Source organism: Haliotis rubra, unplaced genomic scaffold, assembly GCF_003918875.1.
Source record: "Haliotis rubra isolate DU_JTF1 unplaced genomic scaffold, ASM391887v1 Scf12, whole genome shotgun sequence".
NCBI classification, from domain to species: domain Eukaryota; kingdom Metazoa; phylum Mollusca; class Gastropoda; order Lepetellida; family Haliotidae; genus Haliotis; species Haliotis rubra.
The window spans coordinates 3804117-3827097 of NW_025765114.1; the positions used below are offsets into that span (position 1 = coordinate 3804117).

The 22981-nt window shown below is 39.3% G+C and overlaps 1 protein-coding gene and 2 long non-coding RNA genes across 3 annotated transcripts; 2 read left to right on the forward strand and 1 right to left on the reverse strand.

The window, feature by feature from the left end:
• The first annotated feature begins 477 nt into the window (after positions 1-477).
• Positions 478-22635, forward strand: LOC124262848. The gene is made up of 3 exons (XR_006894706.1): positions 478-534; positions 6944-6950; positions 22601-22635. It is a non-coding gene; the product is annotated as an uncharacterized LOC124262848 (long non-coding RNA).
• LOC124262834 (alpha-protein kinase vwkA-like) lies at positions 2131-5118 on the forward strand. The gene is made up of 2 exons (XM_046697405.1): positions 2131-2232; positions 3818-5118. The coding sequence occupies exon 2, from the start codon at positions 3847-3849 to the stop codon at positions 4603-4605; it is 759 nt and encodes a 252-aa protein (XP_046553361.1). The 5' UTR covers positions 2131-2232; positions 3818-3846; the 3' UTR covers positions 4606-5118.
• LOC124262845 lies at positions 14705-18855 on the reverse strand. The gene is made up of 3 exons (XR_006894705.1): positions 18589-18855; positions 17043-17143; positions 14705-15303 (listed from the first exon to the last, which is right to left on the reverse strand). It is a non-coding gene; the product is annotated as an uncharacterized LOC124262845 (long non-coding RNA).
• Positions 22636-22981: the final 346 nt, after the last annotated feature.

A 22981-nucleotide genomic window follows, 5' to 3' on the forward strand; every position in this document is an offset into this window, starting at 1 on the left:
CTCAGATGTATATAACATCTCAATTTTTTACCAGACCGTCGGGCTGGCTAGCTGTAAATCTAGATATGACTCAGATGTATATAACATCTCAATTTTTTACCAGACCGTCGGGCTGGCTAGCTGTAAATCTAGATATGACTCAGATGTATATAACATCTCAATTCTTTACCAGACCGTCGGGCTGGCTAGCTGTAAATCTAGACCGTCCGTCTGAAATCTAACCCGTCTCGGGCGGTCGCACGAAATCTAGATATGACTCAGATGTATATAACAACGAGCCTTATTTCATAACATCCATTTGCACGTTGCCTCTGTTGCCAAAAAGTCCACTACAGACGTGGTAAGCGAAGATTAGGCCATGACCTATTTCATATGCAACTATTTCCATATGGATGCTAACCCGGACCTTCACGGGTCCGCTGTCCAATTGGTCAAGCATTTTTGACTTGTTTGACATGCTTGATCTATTGGACAGCGGACCCGCCAAGATCCGGGTTAGCATTGATCATAGCAGCCGATGCTTGTAAGAAGCGAGTAACGGATCGGGTGGTCAGACTCTTTGTGTCATGTCATCGTACCCCAATTCTTTACAGAGTTTCTTTGAGAGTAGATGCTAACTACGCCATAAAATAACAAACAAACAAATCAATGCCCTAAACAAGTCACCGTGTAGATGTAATATACATGAATACACGTCTTTTTGAATGAACCTGATGACAGGCTGACTGAATATAATTGGGGAGAGGATCTTGCTTGCCTACCTCGGAATCAGTCGTCCACACAATGAACGTGCATTTGTATCATAATGTCTATGTGGATTAACACAGCCTCCCTTGTGATATTGGGGCGGTGGGGTAGCCTAGTGGTTAAAGCGTTCGCTCGTCACGCCGAAGGCCCGGGTTCGATTCCCCACATGGGTAGCCCATTTCTGGTGTTCTCCGCCGTGATATTGCTGGAATATTGCTAAAAACGGCGTAAAACCATACTCAGCCAGTCAGCCCACGTGATGTTAGAAAGATTGACCACATTTCATTTTGTTCTTTTAGGAAAGTGTGTTAGTAGATGTGTCCTACTCGAAAGCATCCAGCGAACATGGATGCGGTATTCATACTCCAAGATAATCTCAGAATCTAGTATTCGAACCCAAGACTAGGGGATCATGGTCACTAAGGGGCACAACTCTGTAAAGCGTGATCCGAGCGAGACAAAACCATCAATTAGAATAATGAGAATTATCCGTTATTCCTCTTATAATGAAGATATTGTGTACACAACTGAGACGTGATCATTCAAAGGACGTTGTCACATAACTGGAATACTGGCAACTGGGGAGTAAACAATACAGGAAAACAATTCGACATTGTTCATACAGCGACAGTCCGATAACTGGAAACCAAAGTGAGAATAACGAAACATGAATAGATCGTCCTTAGATTAAGACACTCGGTTGATAATATCAAACCAGTTTGTTTGGTTGGTTAGTTTGGTGTTTAACGCCGCACTCAGCAAGATTCCAACTCTATTGCGGCGTCAAACCAGGAGACTGATGAGGACGCTACTGCATCCGTGTGTAGTGAGTGAGTCGGGTTTTACGACGCATTTTTAGGTATAACACGACGGGGCACACCAGACATGGGCTTCACACATTGCACCCATTGGGGGAATGAAATCCGGGCCTTCGGCGTGACAAGCAAACGCTTTAACCACCAGCCTACCCTACCGCCCCACTTGCATTTGGTGATAAACAATATACCAAGTTGACAGAGTTCTTATAGCGTATATACATGTCTGACAGCGGCGACCAAATCTATAATCGTCTGCTGTTCATTCATTGTTTTGCGATCGTTAGATAGTTATGAATTGATGTGTTGAACGTATTTTTAGCTTCATTCCTGTGTGACCCAACGTTGGTGTAAAATACCCACGATGTACTATGGCATAGGCAGACGAAATAAACTATTTCATGAGTTGCTACATAGCATGTCACAGCATGTACGAAAAAAACATTGATACAACAAACACGGACCTAGATTTATTTATGGTGGGAACATTCTTCAGTTTCGTCCACTGCGGAACATACACGCAACTGCTGCACATGTGACCTGTTCTCTCTATTTATAATGCAAAGTCATTAGGAAAAACATCGGGTAGGTATGTTTCCCCGGGAAATGTAGCTTCCAGTCTGTTGCTACATACGGCCACTGGACAACGCATCTGGGACGTCGCCTGAAGGTAAGGGAATAACATCAGTAGGATTATTAATCTATAGTAGGATTTACAGACAAGTCACCACTTAGTTAAAGTATTGACAATCGTAGAAGTAGCTGACGGGGTGATTGGCGTTATGCAGTATGCTGCAGTAGTAGTAGTAGATGTAGTTGTGATGGGACATTGACAGAGGTAGTTGTGATAGTAGTTGTAGCAGCAGCAACAGCAGTAGTAGTAGTAGTAGTACAAAAAGTAGTAGTAGTAGTAGCGGTGGTGGTAGTAGTACTAGTACTTGTTGTAGTAGCGGTGGTGGTAGTAGTTCTAGTACTTGTGGTAGTAGTACTAGTACTTGTTGTAGTAGCGGTGGTGGTAGTAGTACTAGTACTTGTTGTAGTAGCGGTGGTGGTAGTAGTACTAGTACTTGTTGTAGTAGCGATTGTGGTAGTAGTAGCGGTGGTAGTGTACCCGCTGAGCGGTGGTGGTAGTTGTAGTAGCGGTGGTGGTGAGTAGTACTAGTACTTGTTGTAGTACTAGTAGCGGTGGTGGTAGTAGTACTAGTACTTGTTGTAGTAGCGGTGGTGGTACTAGTACTTGTAGTACTGGTGTTGTAGTGGTGGTAGTAGCGGTAGTGGTAGTAGTACTAGTACTTGTTGTAGTAGCGGTGGTGGTAGTAGTAGTACTTGTTGTAGTAGCGGTGGTGGTAGTAGTACTAGTACTTGTAGTAGTAGTGGTGGTGGTAGTAGTACTAGTACTTGTTGTAGTAGCGGTGGTGGTAGTAGTACTAGTACTTGTTGTAGTAGCGGTGGTGGTAGTAGTACTAGTACTTGTTGTAGTAGCGGTGTAGTAGTACTAGTACCTAGTAGTGGTGTACTTGTTGTGTAGTAGCGGTGGTAGTAGTAGTACTTGTTGTAGTAGCGGTGGTGGTAGTAGTAGTAGTACCTTGTTGTAGTAGCGGTGGTGGTGGTAGCGGTAATGGTAGTGGCGGTGGTGGTAGTAGTACTAGTACTTGTGGTAGTAGCGGTGGTAGTAGTACTAGTACTTGTTGTAGTAGCGGTGGTGGTAGTAGTACTAGTACTTGTTGTAGTAGCGGTGGTGGTAGTAGTACTAGTACTTGTTGTAGTAGCGGTGGTGGTAGTAGTACTACGTACTAAGGTGTGACCACATGTCTCATGTGCTTCGTTGTGGGGCAGGAACGAAGTCCAAGAAACTTCAGGGAGGTAAGCTGCCAAACACGGTCACCCATCCAAGGACTCTCAGCACCCAACATTGCTTAACTTCACCTGATTGTGACCTGAGCTCTATGCACAGGATCACACGCCACCGCTACAGTTGTAGTTGTTGTAGTTGAGATAGAAGCGCTGTAGTAGTCGCAGTTGTACTAGCAGTAGTAGTAGTAGTAGTAGTAGTAGTAGTAGTAGTAGTAGAAGCAACAGCTGAAGCAGCAAAGCCAGTAATGGCCTCAGTAGTGTCTGCAGTAGAGGTAATATTTGGTATAGAATTGGTAGTGGTAGAAACAGGATCGAGTGTTGTTGTAGAACCAATAATTTAGTAGTTTCAGTTTAAACACAGACTTGGCAAATAACACTATCTGAATACATGGTGTTTTCAGGCAACGTGACAAAGTGATTACCAATCAAAATGCCTCACGATAACGACACTTTCCTAACAAAGGATAGAGATGAGGATGGGTCCAAATATCGAGCTAACTTTGAGCTGTACCCTTATGTGGAGAACCAGGAGTATGCTTTGTTCAAGGGGAAGCTGTTCGGTGAATATGGGGAGAATGGTGCCAGACACGGTGAACTTTGTACCGTGAGGACTTCGATGAACAGTCATCCTCGCTTCCAAGACTGGGGTTCCTACATGATGTGCTCCAAGCAGGCAGCTCTTCTGGCAGCGGAGTTCAACAAGCTGCTGATGCCCAGGACTAAGGTGTCATTTTCCGTTCCTCTTCGAGCTCAGATGGACACTGCCTGGAATGCAAAGTCTTTTATTGGCTTTATCATTCTGGCGTTTTGGCCGCACCGGAAACGTCTAAAGGAGGGCGAGGTTGTAGTGGTTGAAGACTTTCTTGGTAAAACCACGTCTCTTTATATCAGTGATACTGGCTTTGTGGGTCCACAGGAAAGCGACGTTCTGCAAGCATTTGGACACTTCACGTGGAATTTCACCATGGGCAGGCTGGTCATCTGTGGACTACGGGGTGTCAACAGGAAGGGCCACTTCCACCTCAGTGAGCCAACCATCCACTCGGTCCCATCAGGATCTGACACTGATATTGTGCAGGATTATGGACCAAGAGACAAAGGATTGGATGGGATTGCATCTTTTTTCAAATATCATCGTTGCAATGACATTTGCCGGAACATGCCAATGCCGACTGCCTTGAATACATAAATGGTTATCGTGAAGTACATGGCACTGTACATGACAACTTTCTATGGAGGGATGACCTCCTTGGCTAAATCAGAATTCAATTTGTATTATGAAAGGCAATGTGAACCGGATCAGTTTAGAATGTATTCTGGTTATAGCGATCGTTGGTAAAATCTACAAGCAAAAGTATGCTCCTGACAAACTTGAAATGGAATTTGTTTCTATTTGTGTATTTACGCCTACTTCTAGCAGATAGAAGTGTGGAAAGGGGCACAACTCTTGTTCCACCCGTGTCCCTTCTGAAAGGTCCTATGTCCATACATAACCCGACACGGAAGTTACAAGGAGACTGTTTTATCAGTATAGCTAACAATGCTCCCATATTACATTGAGCGAATCGCATTTAATGACTCAGACTGCCACACACCACCAATACAACGAATGCATATCATTTACCGTATTTCCCCTAATAACCGCCGGGTTTAAAGCAGTGGTTTAAGATATAATTAATTACACCCAGTAAGCGCAATAAGCGTCGGGTCTGGAAGTCCGTGAAAAAAATAAGCACCCGGACAGCTGGAGCTAGCGTCATCCGTATGTTTTACGTGTCTCCATACTCAACCATCAAGAAAGCGGGCGGTGGAAAACACAAGGTATTTGTGTAATAGTCTTTAAATTAATTTATGATGTTAATCGAGACGCATTGCATCGGAAATATTTTTTGAATATATGTAGATGAAGAAAGGTAGAACTGAATTGGTTTTAGTATGAGTGACGAAGGTTAATCACATTAGGGCATAAGTTTCCACAGCGGTGGGAAAAAATTGAGACAAGAAAACGTTTTTTTATTAGAAATACGATGACGCTATTATCTCCATGGTTACTCATTCCACATTTCACCCGTGAAGATCTGGGTTAAAACCGGATCTTCAGTAACCCATGCTTGTCGTAAGAGGCAACTAACGGAATAGGGTGGTTGACTTGGTTGACACATGTCATCGTATCCCAACTGCGTAGATAGATGTCCAAGCCGTTGATCACTGGATTGTCTGGTCCAGACTCGATTATTTACAGACCGCCACCATATATATAGCTGGAATATTGCTGAGTGCTAGCTCACTCACTCACTTTTCATATTTATTCCCTTAACAATACCTTTTTGATCATCATCTAGTATTAAAGGAAAAACTATTTTCATATTTCATAGATTTTATGTTATCTTATGGGAAGTGTGTAATAAAAATATTGGTCGCTAATTTTATATATATATATATATATATTTTAGATTTGTTTTCTTTTGCAAGACAGGTTATTATTAAACCTTGTTTGTATGCACAATTAAGAGCATTAATAAGTATTTCCCCATGTGATTTCCAATGAAATTTCTGCTGTAAGGGCCTCGACTATTTTCACTTTTCATACTTTCCAGTGCAAAAGGAGTTTCATCATGTGTTATTTCGCCTTTTCAGTGTACAGTATTATTTTCAGATAATTTGGGTGAAGAAACGAAGGTTTTGTAAATCAATCACTGTATATTCTTCATTGGAATATAATTTTGAGTTCCTTTTGGTACCATCCATTATTTCTTGTTTCTTAATTATTTTCTCATCATTTGTCTACATTTCTACGATTGAGATATATATATATATATATATATATATATATATATATATATATATATATATATATATATAGAAAGTGATGAGAATACCGAGCGTACAGTAGTACATATATAAGAGAAGAAGTTTCTGAAATAATTACACAACACGGATCCGTGTTGTTTAATTATTTCAGAAACTTATATATATATATATATATATATATATATATACATATATTTCAAGACTCCAGATGTCAAGGGTTTAGTGAGCTGGTCCTCTTCTTTAATACAATGTTGCTTTTGATAAAATAACCAATCCCTTTGTTTTATCTTACGGGTTTGACCTTACCGAGTCAATTTTTATGTTGTTTAACGCCTTCAGTATATTCTTTTTCCATCTAAATATTTAAGAACTTTCCGATATCATTCAGCTTATTTTCGTGTGTTTTTCTCTTAGTTTCATCTCTTTCTCTCTTTTTTGTTGTTGCTGAATAGTTAATTGCCATCTCTCTCATTGCAAGTGGCAGAATTTCATTTTCATTATTTAGCAATAAAATATAATATAAAAATATAATATTATAATGTAAATAAATGCATTAACCGACATTTGTCTCTCTTTATCGTTTTGCATTAATGTAGATTATATTGTAGATTTTACTAATAAGTACTAAATATTATTAATTATTTATATTATTCTTTATCGCATAGTTATGAACTATGCAATTTCCAGAACCACGTGACATAGATACGGTCAGGGAGATAATGGGTTGATCATGTATAGACTGATCTCAAATTGAGGACATTACAAGAAATCCAGTTTCGCCTGTTTCAGCGATCTCACCAAGTATATCGTTTTTATGTGCACTGGATTCTCTCCGTTGTTCTTTAAAGTCTTATATCTGTACAGGCACCATTACTCACTTACCGTGTTTTACTGCACAAATGTACATGAATAAAATGGATAATAAAGAAATTATTACACTCGTACGTGTGCCACACGACGTATACGAAGCTCGTGCAAAATTGTGTATTGGCCCGCTCTCGCTCGGGCAATACAAACTTTCACACTCGTTTCGTATATGTCGTATTACACACTTGCTCGTGTTATAATCTCTCTATACAACACTTGCTGGAAACATCATGTTGGACGTGTAGGGACAAAGTGATTACCTATCCAAATGCCTCATGATAACGACACTTTCCTGACAAAGGATAGAGATGAGGATGGGTCCAAGCTAATATAAGTACCCTTGTGTGGAAAACCAGGAGTATACTTTGTTCAAGGGGAAACTGTTCGGTGAATATGGGGAGAATGGTGCCAGACACAGAGAATGGTGCCAGACTTTGTACCGTAAGAATCTTGATGAACAGTCTTCCTCGCTTCCAAGACTGGGGTTCATACATGCAGCTCTTCTGGCAGCGGAGTTCAACATCAACCCATCCTGTGATATTGCCGATTAGAAAACAGAAGAGACACGACACTTGGGTGTTACATTCTGCCTTCCACTTACTCCTTAAGCTATACCTATGGTGGCTCATTCGGGCCATCGCTTTATCGCCCTGAAGAAATCTAGGCGATATCGCGACAAAGCGATAGTACGACACGATATTGCGATATGGCGACACGATATAGCGATATTGCGATATAGCCAAAGACGAAATAGCGATAACACGACACGACATGACGATAACAAGACACGACATAGCGATAACAAGACACGAAATGGCAACAACTCGACACGACATTGCGATAACACGACACGAAATGGCGACAACACGACACGAAATGGCGATAACACGACACGAAATGGCGATAAGAAAGAAGCGATATAGCGATAACGCGAAAAGGCGATATTGCGATATGGCGACGCGATATTGCGATACAGCGACATTGCGATATGGCGATACAGCGATATGGCGATATGTAGAAAAGCGGGTAGGTTGATTCATTCTCAGGATTCAATAATAAGATAGCGGGAAGTATGTGAGATAAAGATGCACTTGATGCCTGGCATAGATATATAAAGGGATATGTAGTGAATCATATCAACATAAACGACATTGTTATGCAACCTCTCTGGTTAAATCACCAGTTTCGCAACACATATTTGATAATCAATAACTGGTTCAAACAAGGAATTGTTAATATTAAAGACATTTTCAATGACTAAGAGTTACTCTCATTTGCAGAACTTAAAACAAAATTTGATATTAAGGGCACAGTACTTGACATAAATCGTGTCATCGTCAGTATTCCCCCAAAATGGAAAGAAGTCATTCAAACTGCTGGACACCCAAAACATAACAAAGGTATCGATAAGTTCCCCATGGAATGATCTTATTATACCGACTACAGGATATAGATTAGTTTACGAGTCTCATATCGAAATCCAATTTTCCAAACGTATGCGATAAATGGGAAAGTGAAGTAAACGATCATATCGATTGGAAGACCATATTTGTGCAATATAGACTAACCATTAAAGACCCAAAGCTTTTTGGATTTTCAATACAAATTTATTAATAGAGTTATTTATACATTAAAATGAAACTAGTTGATAATGACATATGTATATCGTGTGACGTAAGTGTGAATATTTATCATGTATATATTGAAAGTCCCATCATTAGATTATTCTGGAAAGAATTCACCGGTTTTGTTAATTGTGTCTTGCACAGAACATTCGTACTCTCAGCTCAAGATATACTATTTTGTGCGAATAGCCACCCTTGCTCAACCACATGATCATACTAGCCAAGCGCCACATTTTGTCAGGAATATCAAGGGTGTGAAACCAAGTTTCACCACATATAAAGGTTATTAAAAGATGTGTATGACATTGAGAAATATATTGCCAGAAACAATTTCAATATGAATTTATTTGAGAGAAAATGGATTAGGCTCCAAAATGTTCTGTGATTATGACAATGAAATAGTTCTACTCAAGTGTATCTGCGCTTGTTCCAGTTTTACATATTTATTTCCCAGTGAAATTGAAACAAAGTGACATGCCATTTCATAAGATATCATTACAAAACTATGTCCCGGATTGTTTCATACAAAGTGAATCCAAGTGAAGTGAATAAAAAATGTGAAAAATAGTATGTGAGATAAACGCATTCGTAAAACCGCCCATTCTACTGAAATAGCTCATCCAAAAGCACAATGAGAGATGCCATATTCCAAACTGTGATACTTGTCCATGTCAAGATCCTGAGAATTCTGTAGGCTATAAGAGTTCATCAGAATAGATTTGGGCTCTTACGGTGCCTGATCGATCTGCCTAATCTTATGGGAAATCGATCTCTGAAGTGTCTACTTTTAAGAATGGTGGCTGCTTATCAAGAAAGGAAACTATCATTATAAACGAAAAGTTCTAGAATACTTTTCTTCTTCTATCTATAAATAAGTAAACAATACATTGCACACCAAAATAAATTTCAGTAGGTACAGTGGAAACTGTATAATCCGACACTCACTGGGACCGGGGGAACTTGTCGAATTATTTAGCGTATCGGATAATTCACTGTCTCGTTGCTTGAATACTTTTCAAACAGTACCATACATTGTAACTGGCTTCATGAAATTAATGTTTGATAGCTATTTACTCGGTGAATAAAGGGAAAAAAACTAAATCAGTATTTACATACACATGTATCATTGGTATTTATTCTCTTCAGTACAATGTACATACCATGCGGACTACCCAATCACAATCATATTCACACTTTCATGAAAAAATCCTCCATTGTAGCCATTGACAGGTTGAATGGCTATTTTAGTCTAATATGGGAGAGGATGTCGGATTGTACAGCGTGATAGTGTCATTGTAACCAGAAAATGGTGTCGGAATTCTGAATGTACAGATGTCAGATAATTCAATATTAATATGATGATAATATAGAAGAACGCTGCCGGGGCCCAAAATATATGTCGGAATACACAGATTGTCGGATAATTCAGAGTCCACTGTATAGTAAATCAATCTAAGAGTTTTGACTATTATTGTTGGCAATTTGGCGGGATGTAGGTTTTGAAGGGGATATACAGTAGTTCGTGTATTCCTGAGTTAAGTCACCCGTGAAGGTCCGGGATAGAGTTGATCTTCAGTAACCCAATCTTGTCTTAGAGGCGACTAACGGGATCGGGTAGTCAGGCTCGCTGGCTTGGGCGACACATGTCATCGGTTCCCAATTGCGCAGATCGATGCTCATGCTGTTGATCACTGGATTGTCTGGTCCAGACTCGATTATTTACAGACTGCCACCATATAGCTGGAATAGTGCTGAGTGCGGCGTAAAACAAAACTCACTAAGTTAAGTAAAAGTAGTATATCTAAATCTTTACAGTGCAGTTAAAAGCAAAGCCATGTGTAGGCCAGCAGCAAATGGCCGGTTGGCCACGGAAGCTTAATATTGTGGATGGGGTACTGGGTACTGCAGACTGACCATACATGTACTGTACATACGATACAATTGCTGTACTATCATGTAATTGCATATTTGACGCCGAATAAAGTGTTGTGGACCCGGCTTAGGAACTTCTGGCTGTGTTTGAGGAGACAGATAGCCGAACTAAACAGCCCGGGATACAATGTTACACATGATTGGATTAAAGTATTTGATTTCAAAAGTAGGTCCAATTCATATATTCTTATCAGATTTGTTGAGGGCAAGAGCATTAGGATTTTACTGGAAAGATACATGTACTGTCATTTTTTATATCAGTTCAAACTGCACACACTGCAATTTTGAAATATATACCCCAATGTATTAGGCGCGTTCCGCAGCACACTGAACCTGCGACCCACTGCATTTTATAGATTGGGTGAAGCACGTGCTTTACATGTGCATTCTAGCATGATCGACTTTTTTGAGCTAAAAGTTTTAAAATTGTCCTTAGTTTCAGGTTGTGGCAATTAACGCTCATGTGTATATTTAGTTACACACGTATACTTGCTACAGATGTTCATAAAGGCGTTTAACATGGGCCTTAAAAGACATGTACATCTCAAAACGGCATGGCAGTTTACCCAATTCTAGAAAAAGCTGAATAGTACACTTTATTTTAAAAAAGCAGAACCTTATCTTTCACAAAGTAAGAGTAACACTTTCTCGATTTGGCTGTAGATCATACGATGGTTTTAAAGATAAGACAATGATAAATTTGTACAATAACGAACTTTTACTTCGTGTTGTATGTATTAAGATCGAATATAATCAGCCAAATGATATGCTAGTAATGACAATTTAAAGAAAACCGGTAAATAAGTCAAACATTTTTACATTTAGTGTAATTTTCAACACTTTTGGATGGAACAGTGATTCCATTCGCCGACGTTGTTCCATCGTGCTTTACTTAGTGATGATATGACGCCGAAGTTGCTATAAGAGATCTAGTCTTAAATAATAAAAACCACCCCACCTTTTAGTGCTTCGTCGATCATGTGTGTTTCTTTCTGTTTGTATTATTCGGCTGTTGCTGCATTTTGATGATTCAGACGATGAGTTACACAATAGCACCATATTTATGATGGGTATGCGTAGAAGATTACTATTGCATAAAATCCATTTGCATACACCGAATATTATCATTACGTGAAATCCTAGAAAGTTTTGCTTTCTCACTTAAACTAATACGAGACTAATTCAAATACAACATGGACGCATCACACAGATACACATAAGTACATACCACATACACAAAACTCATATAAAGATGAATATATCGCTTTATCGCCGTATCGCTGTTTCGCATTATCGCAATTTCGCTTTATCGCAGTATCGCTATATCGTCATATCGTTATGTCGCACTATCGCCGTGTCGCTTGTTTATATCGCATTATCGCCGTATCGCTATATCGCAATATCGCTGTTTCGCCATTTCGTGTCGTGTTATCGCCATTTCGTGTCGTGTTATCGCCATTTCGTGTCGTGTTATCGCAATGTCGTGTCGAGTTATCGCAATGTCGTGTCTTGCTATCGCCATATCGTGTCTTGCTATCGCCATATCGTGTCGTGTTATCGCTATTTCGTTTTTTGGGCTGTATCGCAATATCGCTATATCGTGTCGCCATATCGCAATATCGTGTCGTGCTATCGCTTTGTCGCAATATCGCCTAGATTTTTCAGGGCGATAAAGCGATGGCCCGAATGTTTGCGTGTTCATGACAAAATGGGGTTTTGGTTTAAAATCGTTGTTACATTGCATTGTGTAATTTGTATCAAAACTTACTTAGTGTAGATCTAAGTCGGGTAGTGAAATTAGCTACTGTTCAATACAACATTTTCAAAGACACGCTCATGACTAAGGCGTATTTTACGGACGCTTCTAATAGTAGTGCGCGCAGGTCTCCGTGAGATAAATAACTGTCAAGCTTGATCTCCGTATCAGCCGTCCCTTCCTTACGATCGGTTACGTAAATAGACGAAACACAATGACGCAAAACATATTTAATAGATATGTGAAAATTCATGTACAAACATGCATGACAGTAAATGTGTAAACGAATAAATAGTTTCACTAAACAAAACAAACGTTTAACGTGTATAAATTCCAAGATGCAATGACCATCTGATCTCACGTCTCTGTATCCGCCATCGTGTTCATCACGATCTTCGGCAGATTGGTGGGGAACATACGCTTTTGATAGTAGTCAATGTCGCCCTATTTAGGATTTAATACCTTCGACTGGTCATTAATATCGCTATGTCCTGATGTCTGTTCTTCAGGTCTTCAACAAATATGTAATACGTAAACATAAAACAAAAACACATTCCACCATAATTCCTTTGGACCCATATCTTGCAGATGCTGCTGCTGATGATAATAACGACATTTTGAGAAGAATAATTTTCTGGTCCCACCACTACTCTGACGAACAATATAAATTAGGGTCTCTAATAAATATAAAATAATATAACATACAATAAATAACTAATTTAAAAAAACGAATAGTGAAAACATAAATTATTGCACGAAAACCATAAAATGTTGGTTTTAGATATTCATAGTTTCGTTTTGATTTGCGTATATAATTTTCACATTAATTACAATAATTTTATTTATTCAACATTTCGAACAAAACATGGTCGTGGATGACATATGTATTTATGTGAGATGGAATTATGCAAATATATGGTATAAAATATTGGAGAAAACTTTTCAAAATGCTGAATGACATTCAAAGATATAAAAACGTGAACTTTGAAATGTGAAATATCGAAGAAAATAAGAATAAACATTATGAACAGTCGATGTCATGAGCAATGAACACAATAATTAACTAAAATATTGTACAAACATTATGAAAATTACACGAGAGGTACACCATCAGCTAATACTTGCAGAACCATCGCCATTGTGAACAGTTGTAAAACAATATGATAATGTAATGTAGTTCTATAAAACTATTAAACTTAATTTTCAAAATCAACTAGCCTTACATCGCAGTGGTCCCACTCGTGATTTAGTCTATGAACTAATGCACTAATACGTAAATAGTAATTCAACAAAGTTAACATGATGTTTGTCACTGGGATTGAGAAAACTAAACTAGTATTGAAACACTCGTAACCCTATAGGCATACCCATCCTCTCTTATATCACAGTGAGTGTTCTGGACTAGCCCAACTAATTAACACAAGCTTACACTATCACAAAGCGAAACCCCGTTAATCCGGATCGTGTCCTTTAATATCGGCCGGATAAACGAAATAGGGCCCCGACTACTTTGCCGTTGACATAGGATTCGGATTAACGAGTTTCACTATAGGGAATATCTGCATCTATAGTTGCCGCAGCAGCGTAGAATAAATATAGAATGCTTGACATAAACATGTGAAGCTAGCAGGCTTCAGTTTGACATATGGAACTTGAATAAACTCTAAAACAGCAAACAACTTAAACATAAATATGAATAATTAACTAATACTTAACGTGACGTCATGAACGCATCGATACATGAACAGATCTTCCTTAAAAACAGGTCATCGAGTATCAATAAAGTACTTCCAGCTTTAAATAGTGTATAATCTCGTACAACTAGTTTATAACATGGGTCTACCATGCATCAGAACAAATGGCTGCTCCATAAAGGGAGCCCTTCTATAAAATACTTTCTGAAAAGGTTTGTAATGTCAAAAACACAAGTATCATTGTAGCACCATGCATATGCAATACAAATGGCTCTTTCCTTACAAGAGGTGTTTCAGGGAGATTTATAATACTTGCAGGTTTCGGGGAAACAGTGTCCAAAACCCAATTATGGAACCCAACACGATATTCAATGGAAGAGCCCCTTTAACAGGTATTATATAACGGAGCTGAAGGGGGCAGAGACTGCGGTGGGTAGGTGTTTACGCCGAACGGCTGTGGATGATACGGTACTTGTTTAAAGGGGGTGTCCCAGTTACAGCAGATATTGTTACAGTGATGGTGAGAGAAAAATTCAGAAATTCCAGGAAATCGGCAGTCATTGTGACCGAAACGACCGGATAATGAATGGATGGTTGGGGAAGTGAAATGATAGCCGCTGCCATTACTCACACCCTGAAGCCCGCAAATCACGAGCTCTCTCGACTGGTGCCACGTGAAGTGCGAGAATGCTTGCGTCATATCCGCTTCCCCCCGAGTCAGTAGAAGCACCACTTGCAGAACTGAATCTTTTAAACGTTCCCTCAATGAAATCTTCCAGAAGTACATATTCTTTTAATTTCAGTTTCTTCTCGTGAGGCTGGAATAACTTCATTACTCCACTGAAGTCGGACACTTTGTTCATTTGAGCGACGAGCGGCGTTGTGAAACGGACAACTTTGCGTTTGAGACACTGGTTGAAGAGTGTCGCCATCTGGCGTCCAGTCCTCGAAGCTTCCTCGACGCTCCACCAGTCTGCCTCCCTGCCTGTGTGGGTGACACACGCTTTCACAGCACAGAACATCCCACGTTTCGGCCCTGTACCGTTGAGCATGCCCTTGTAAACGGCGTGGTCCTTTCCCTCGTGAAAGGGGAACAACTCGAAGCTAGATCGGTACGAGTTACCTGCCCCGTCGTCACGTGACTGGAACGTTGTGTTATCCCGTTCGAGACATAAAATCTTCATTGTTGTAGATTTCAGGTTCTGAAATGAGATGCAGAAATAGTCACTTTAATAACACATTAATAACACAGACCCTGCACTCTCAAACCAGACGGGGGTTCGAACATGTATGTTGGTTCAGCGAACTATTTCTAGAGTGCCTTGGATATATCGCTCTATTGCAGGCCACTGTGATGTCATCGATTACCATGATGTCACAATCAAATGACACTACGAATCTCTGCTTGAAGCTTGTTAAGTCCGTCTTCATTTAACCTTAGGTCAACACCATGGAGTAGCCAATCACAGACTTGGAAGTCGACCTCACACGTTTCATACCCGTTCCCTCAACTTGCTTTTTTCAACCACAGAAATATAGAATCTCATCTCAAGTCTTTTTGATATCAAATATATGAGAACTCTAAGATAAAAGTATAAAACTCAAATATTCCTTTTTGGGGGAGAATACCACAAATGCAAAGTGTTGTACGTACGCGAATGCGGTGTACAATAAGTAACCTATGTCAATACATTCACAACATATATCACACGATTACCAAATTCAGTGACAGAACGGGTTACGTTAATTCCTACAGTATTGATGTATCATACACACACGTTGATTACATCAATATATAGCAATGGCCGTTATTGATTTTGTGTGATCTCATTATGTTCATTCAGGTTTCCTCCGACAAGGCTGATGCATACAAGACGTTTTAACAGCTATTGACAACAGGTCGTGACAACTGACAGTCAATCACATATTAACACCCTGTTACCAGCAGCGATATTGACCAGCCAATCGATCCTTGCTAATTATACCACCTGTCCCAGGTCAAAGGTTACACGTTTATTATAATCTATATGCACGACAGTAATTTACGAATCACTATTTTGACCAAATTGGCGATGTTATGAAGAGGAAGGCCATAATGTTTGAAACCACGACACCAGTATATTCAACACCTGTTTGACTGATACATATCCATAATGCATTTTGAGTAAGCTACTCGAATCTCGCGCACACTTCCAGACATACAAAACAATTCCAAGCAATTCAAAATTACTTTTAAAAGTCCAGATTTCATCTTTTTCTAAACATATAGTGATTATCTGGTATCCTTTTTATTACGAATTTAACCCAATTAATGCTGCTACAGTTGTATATGTGACTGAATCCATACTGAGTCACCTGCTTTAATGCAGTACCGGAACCCATGAATGTATTTCACGATCAGCTGTGCTCTCCGGTCTGAGCATCAGTTTCACCTCACAAAGTTAATATAACCGACTGTTCTATATGGCATTCTCATAATTCTCACAAATATATTCAACCTGGTAATTTTGGGAGTGTTTGTCTAGTTTTCACTAATATTCGCCAGACATTAAAAAACCAAACGATCCCAAAAATAATCAATTCATGGATCCTTTGATGGATCTCTCCTTCATCACCTTGAATACAAAACTATAACAATTACTCTGCCTCACAGTTTCTCAACCATTATATTTTCTGTTCGGCTAAGCCCGGTCTGTTTTGCTTCAACTCTAAACGTAGCAAGTCTAGATTTTCCAGAGTCAGATAATGAATGTCCCATCTCACGGGGAATCCTTTTAAATTTAAATGGTGTTGTGTGTTTCTATTAAAATGAGTCATTTTCAGAGACTAAACGTTCATCAGAAAAACCTATGAACATCCCTAGTTATGTTAAAGTGACGAAGCTCCAATCAAGTTTACACAGCCCACTGCGCGATAACGTGCACAGACGTATCGCCCCTACCTTGTTATCAGGCGCGACGAGATATACAGTTGCACCCGTCTGGGATGTCTGTTGATAGCGTCAGTCACCAAACACCGCCACGCCTTGTCGCGCCACCGTACCTGTACACAAACACTAGATACATAGATACAGAGGGGATGTTGTTTAATGTGAAATGGGAAAACGTGCACTATGAATCACTGAACCATTCATCACATAAACAGAGCCTCTGTTTACACTTATATAGGATATACATGCTCGTCTTCTCATGTAAACGAATGGGCGTTGTGGGTTCGATGGCCATGGCTAGAATTTAAATAATGATAAAAATTATAATATTCACATGAATATATATTTTCAAAAATCAACCGTCATGTGTACAATGTTTTCTTAAGAAGCCGGTTGTATCGACAAGTGATATTTATATATCAAAACGTGTAACGTCATAAATTTACTCAATTTGACGAAAGTACAACATGGAACCAACAAAAAAACACACACAAAAATAAAAGTAAAACAAAATTTATCAAATATATTACCAAAGACGATAAATAATGAAATATAGGTAAAGACCTAAGTATGATATGTATGGATACCTTTTGTCAAAAGATTATGAAATTGTGAATATTTTTCATAAAACGTTATGATAAAGGGCAGCAGAGCACAAAACAAGACACGTGCATGGAATGGCCGCACACCTACCTTGTGCATGCACGAACTTATACCTACACTAGGTGCACCACGACTGGGGAAATATTTCACGTGTAATTGCTATGCACAGCCGGCATTCACAACACGCACATCTGTTCACGTGATACATTATACGAACGTGCATGCGTGACCGGCATATCACCACGCCTCACAGCAGTTGCCTCCCTTTTGTAATGCGCTAGCATTCCAGCGGTTTCATTTAGTTAATTTATTCAGGTTGAGTTCCTGCAACGTACACGCGAACGGTGAAATTGGATGCGATAGAAATCCACGACCCTATTTGGAAAAAAGATGTATGTGTGTTGTAGGTATATCTCAACGATTCACAAAAGCAAGAATAAACAATTGAAAACTCTACACGCACATTTTCTTTGCACAATGTAAACAATATGATAAAAACAAACTTCTGTTTACATACGTTATGAACCCTGTTGGCCCTGAAGCTGGTGCCTCCCGACTGAATGAAAACACCTTTCTTACATAGTTATGAGCTCAGTCTATGTACTCCATCCCCATAAAATACACAGCCCCATGTGTTTCACGAAACGTTCATTTCCGTGAATGGTATAATTGTTGATATACACACGTTTGTGAGGTAGTACATTATAACAGTAAATGTGCAGCAGATGGCATCCTTGTATACTTCACCCCGTTCTGATGGACAGATAATGGACAACGGATATCAGTGTCGGGACAGGAGACTGCAATATACATGTCCGTCATCAACAGATGCTATCTGTCGTCAAGCTGTCGATCAGCTGGGAAATCGACATTTATACAGCATGTACATTTCAAGACGACCGAGCTCACATGCACCTGCTGTTAATATGAACAAAAAACCATCATGGTCACTTACCTGGTTCAAAATATTCCGACTCAGTTTGAATAAACGCTACAACAGGCTCTCACCACTGGCTAATTTTACTCCATCGTGCGGACGAAACTGTTGCCATCGCCATTTGGCGAGATTCTGGTAGCCGTATTGATCGTGCGTAGTGTCTGTTGGGGTTGCCATGGAAACCCGCTACGCTAGGGAAGCATCGCCTACGCGTGAATTCGATAATACTACTCAATCACTGATTTGATGATGGTATTACTGCTGCAGTGATGGCGACCCATCAATTGATGTAATGACTTTAACACAAGCATGTTATAACACGTTTGTCAGTCGAAACATCATGATGATAATAAGTTTTCAGATTGACAGATTATATGTTTTGGTTGACATACGCAGGTATAGTTGTGATTGTCATGCGCGTCGGTGTGATTGGCATACGCAGCTGTAATTGTGATTGTCATGAGCGTCGAAGTGATTGACAGACACAGGAGTTGTGCCTGAACCAGGTATACCGCTACACATCATACACATTACCACAAGGTGACACGTTAAAGCATTATAAGTACCACTATTAATAATTCATATCGCAAATGTTATCTCCATATGCATATCACATGTATACATAAGGCGGCACGTAAATGCAAGTTATAACATCTTTAGTACAATAATACCTATAGAAGACATCTTTAGTACAATAATACCTATAGAATACATCTTTAGTACAATAATACCTATAGAATACATCTTTAGTACAATAATACCTATAGAATACATCTTTAGTACAATAATACCTATTGAATACATCTTTAGTACAATAATACCTATAGAATACATCTTTAGTACAATAATACCTATAGAATACATGTTTAGTACAATAATACCTATAGAATACATATAATAATCAAAATATTCTAGCTGTATCGTCAAATTACATACACGCCAGGTATCGATATCCATCCGATATGCTCTTGCGATATGTACTTATTGATTTGCTTTATATTTACCCTGTGAGGGTTAGAATTATAGGTTGAATGGTTTCTTTTACTCTTGTAGAGTATTAATTGTTTGCCAGGGTATATCACCTGAACTAGTCATTCATGGTCTTGAAGTACAAGTTTGTTCACTGAGTAAAACTTCTTTACTCACAGTTATTGTTTGTATCGAACCTCGGATACAATCACCCATACAATCACCCATCCACTCACTCAGCAGCTGAAAAAACTACTTCAGGTAATGTGTAAAAATATCATCACTATTTCTAGGGATGTTTTAATTATTTACAACTTCATGGATTGTGCTCCTTCCCGATCGTTTTATGTCATTGTTTAGGCTAAGTTATGTTTATAAAGTGAGAAAAAATAACAAACAAACAAAAAAGACAAACACAAACCCTATCTACTAACTAGTGCTGGTATTGCATACAACCTGCGATACGATACATCACGATACTAAAATTATAGTCTCGACGATATATTGCCAAGGTATTGTGCACTGAAACTGCGATACGATACGAATCCCGACATAAGGGTGGCGATACGATACGTATCACGATACTAAATCTTTATTTCTAACACCAACTGTAAAACACCTTAAGATCAAAACAAAACCATTTTAAAGTATTTCGTCAAATTCCGCCAGCGTTTGTCAATGTTCATTCGGAAACGAGATAATTCAGGTTATACACGGACTTTGTGAATGTTAATAACATGCGAGCGCTATGTCTGAAAGGTCACATGCAACCAAAATCAAACATAATTAAAACACAATTATCACTTATTCATGACATATAATATACATTGCTGGTTATGAAAAACATATAAACAAAATTATAAGCGTACAATCGCAAATCAAAGTGCAAAATTGTGTACTTCGGTTTACTTCCCAAGAAACGAAGCAGCCGGGATACCGAACCCAGTCAGAGCGGGTGGGTGTGCACTCAAGTGTAACGGCTGGTTCATTTGCAGATGCCGCCCACACTGCTCATTGTGTGTGTATATATAGAGATGTTGGGTTTTGTAAATACATGCTCATTTTTTGTGTATAACATTTTGCAATCAACAGACATCATAACATGTCATGTGTTCAAGTATCACACCTGCCTGTCTGTGTAATTACATAATGTGACAGAGACCGAACTCGGGCCATAAATCAATGCATTTTGTTTATGGTGTATAGCCCTGATTGGTGTTAAGTTCAAATTGCATGTGGTCAGTGATAGCAGCTGTGTATTGAATATTGTCATTAGCAGACAGGCAGGCAGACACACAGGTGTCAATAAAACAAGACATTGAGTTTGTCTGTGACAACGACATATCTATATCACAGTTAGAAATTCTGTCAACGCTAAATAATGACATTGCTTTTAAGTATCGAACTGAGAAAGTGACTCGGTAAGAAGAACGTGTGGTGAAATAGACAAATGAAATTATATAAACAGTTAATTTACTGTCATAACATATAAAAAGCTCGCGCCTGTGAGATATCAACAAAACATTAGAAAAATAGCTCACACCAAAGCCTTCAACGAGTATTCACCCGACAACCCGCTTCCAAGCTGCGCGAACCTATTTCACTGCGCACGTGCTATGAGCGCAGCCCAGCTGTTGAAACACGTTTTCCCCAGAAAAGTCGGGGGAAAATTAGTGAAACGTTTGAACTCCGATTTCGCGCGTTTTTTTTTCATCACGTTATTTTTCAGCTTTATAAGTTGAATTTGCATTTTTGACGATTTGTTTCGGCAAGTCCATACCGAAAGGTATCAGAATCTGCAAAGTTGTGTTTTACGTTGCATGTGACCTTTAATATTTGGGAATAGCCAAATTATGAAAATATATTCTCTTTGTTGCGAATGTAGGTATATCCGAAGATATGGTTAACATCAGAGTGTATTGGTTTTTAATAAATTGTATGCATGATGTGAACCCGTTTTGGCCAACTAGAAATGTCCCATTTGTTAACTTTGAAATATTATTATGAAAAGTATTGATCATGGTAATAGGCATTTTCAGCTGGTTTCTTACGCTTGAACGTTTAGGGCTTGATTCATCAAGTAAATAACCATCATGAAATGCGCTTTTTTCCTAACTGCCAAAGAGTAATTCTATCAGACTATCAATCAGTAATTTCAGAAATCAGTGCTGTATTTCTTACGTCAGTGACAAAGTCACTTGGGTTTGGGGTCAAGTGTTTGCTGATGTTGTTTCGGCATTTAACTGTGCTAAATTGTACGTTTGTCACTTACCTATGAACACCCACAGTCTCTGCTCCGCTCCGCCAATTGTGACGTCACAGATACAAGGGAGGTAACTCTTTATACGACAGAAGACAACAAGCGAACCTGCGCGAAACAAAAGTAACACTTTTACACAAATCTTTAGTGTGTCTTTTTTTGTAAATGAAACTAACCAGTTGATTTCAGAATATGACGCTGTTAATTGTACTTTATGTTTATCAAGACGTTTCAGCTTATTGTGAGAGGGTAGATCAAACTCTGAGGATCTTTACAGCTCTGCTGAAACCAAAGATTCGGGTTATGGAGTCATAGAACGCATGTACAGATGATTTTCAGGGCATATCGGAGGTTCAAACCCACAAGCCGGTCTGGGTTCGACTAAGGGACGCAACTCCGCACAGTAAATAATGACGCCCAAACAACAAGATCACTCATGTTTAAAGCAGGTTGGCTTTTTCTTCGCAGATTCAAAATTTGGTTGTGATGAACGACTGGTTTGACTCGTGTTCACCAGTGTCTGGCATCTGGTGATGACTTGCAATTGGCTAATTCAAACGAAGCTGGCGAAACGATCACCATGAGAGTGTTGTTGCCCTTAATAAGATGATTGTGCTTCCCATGTCCTTCAGAAATAGCACTGATTATGACAGACAGTGTGGCTGATGTATGTTTGTTTACTTGCAGCATAACCCTATATGCATTCTGGCAAACGAAACGACGATGCTAGAAATATGTACGAACGCTACCTTAAGTTAGTTGATACCCGTAAAGATCCGGAATAGAAAAGGCGACGAACAGGATCGGGTGGTCAGGCTCACTGACTTAGTTGACACATGTCATCGGTTCCCAATTGCGTAGATCGGTGGATGTTGATCACTGGATTGTCTGGTCTTCAGTCTAAGTAAACTTAGACTCAGTATTGTTCGTTACACTGCTATACTGAGTCTAACAAAACCTAGTAGAAGGTCGCGTCAGCTAACCTTTGAGTGACCTATGACCGTCCAATCAAACGCGAGACGGCCGAATGGATTTAACCAATCAGACAACGACTTGTTAGGGTTCGGCGGGACTTACAAAACTGTTTTGGGATTTTCTCTTCCCTTGTCGCTGACACTGATCTATCAACAAACGAAAATCCGCATAAAACACAGATATTTGACCTGCAGTATATATGCTTAT

Bases quoted from the DNA above. Each gene is read 5' to 3' on its own strand.
- LOC124262834 (XM_046697405.1), top strand. From the start codon at position 3,847: ATGCCTCACGATAACGACACTTTCCTAACAAAGGATAGAGATGAGGAT.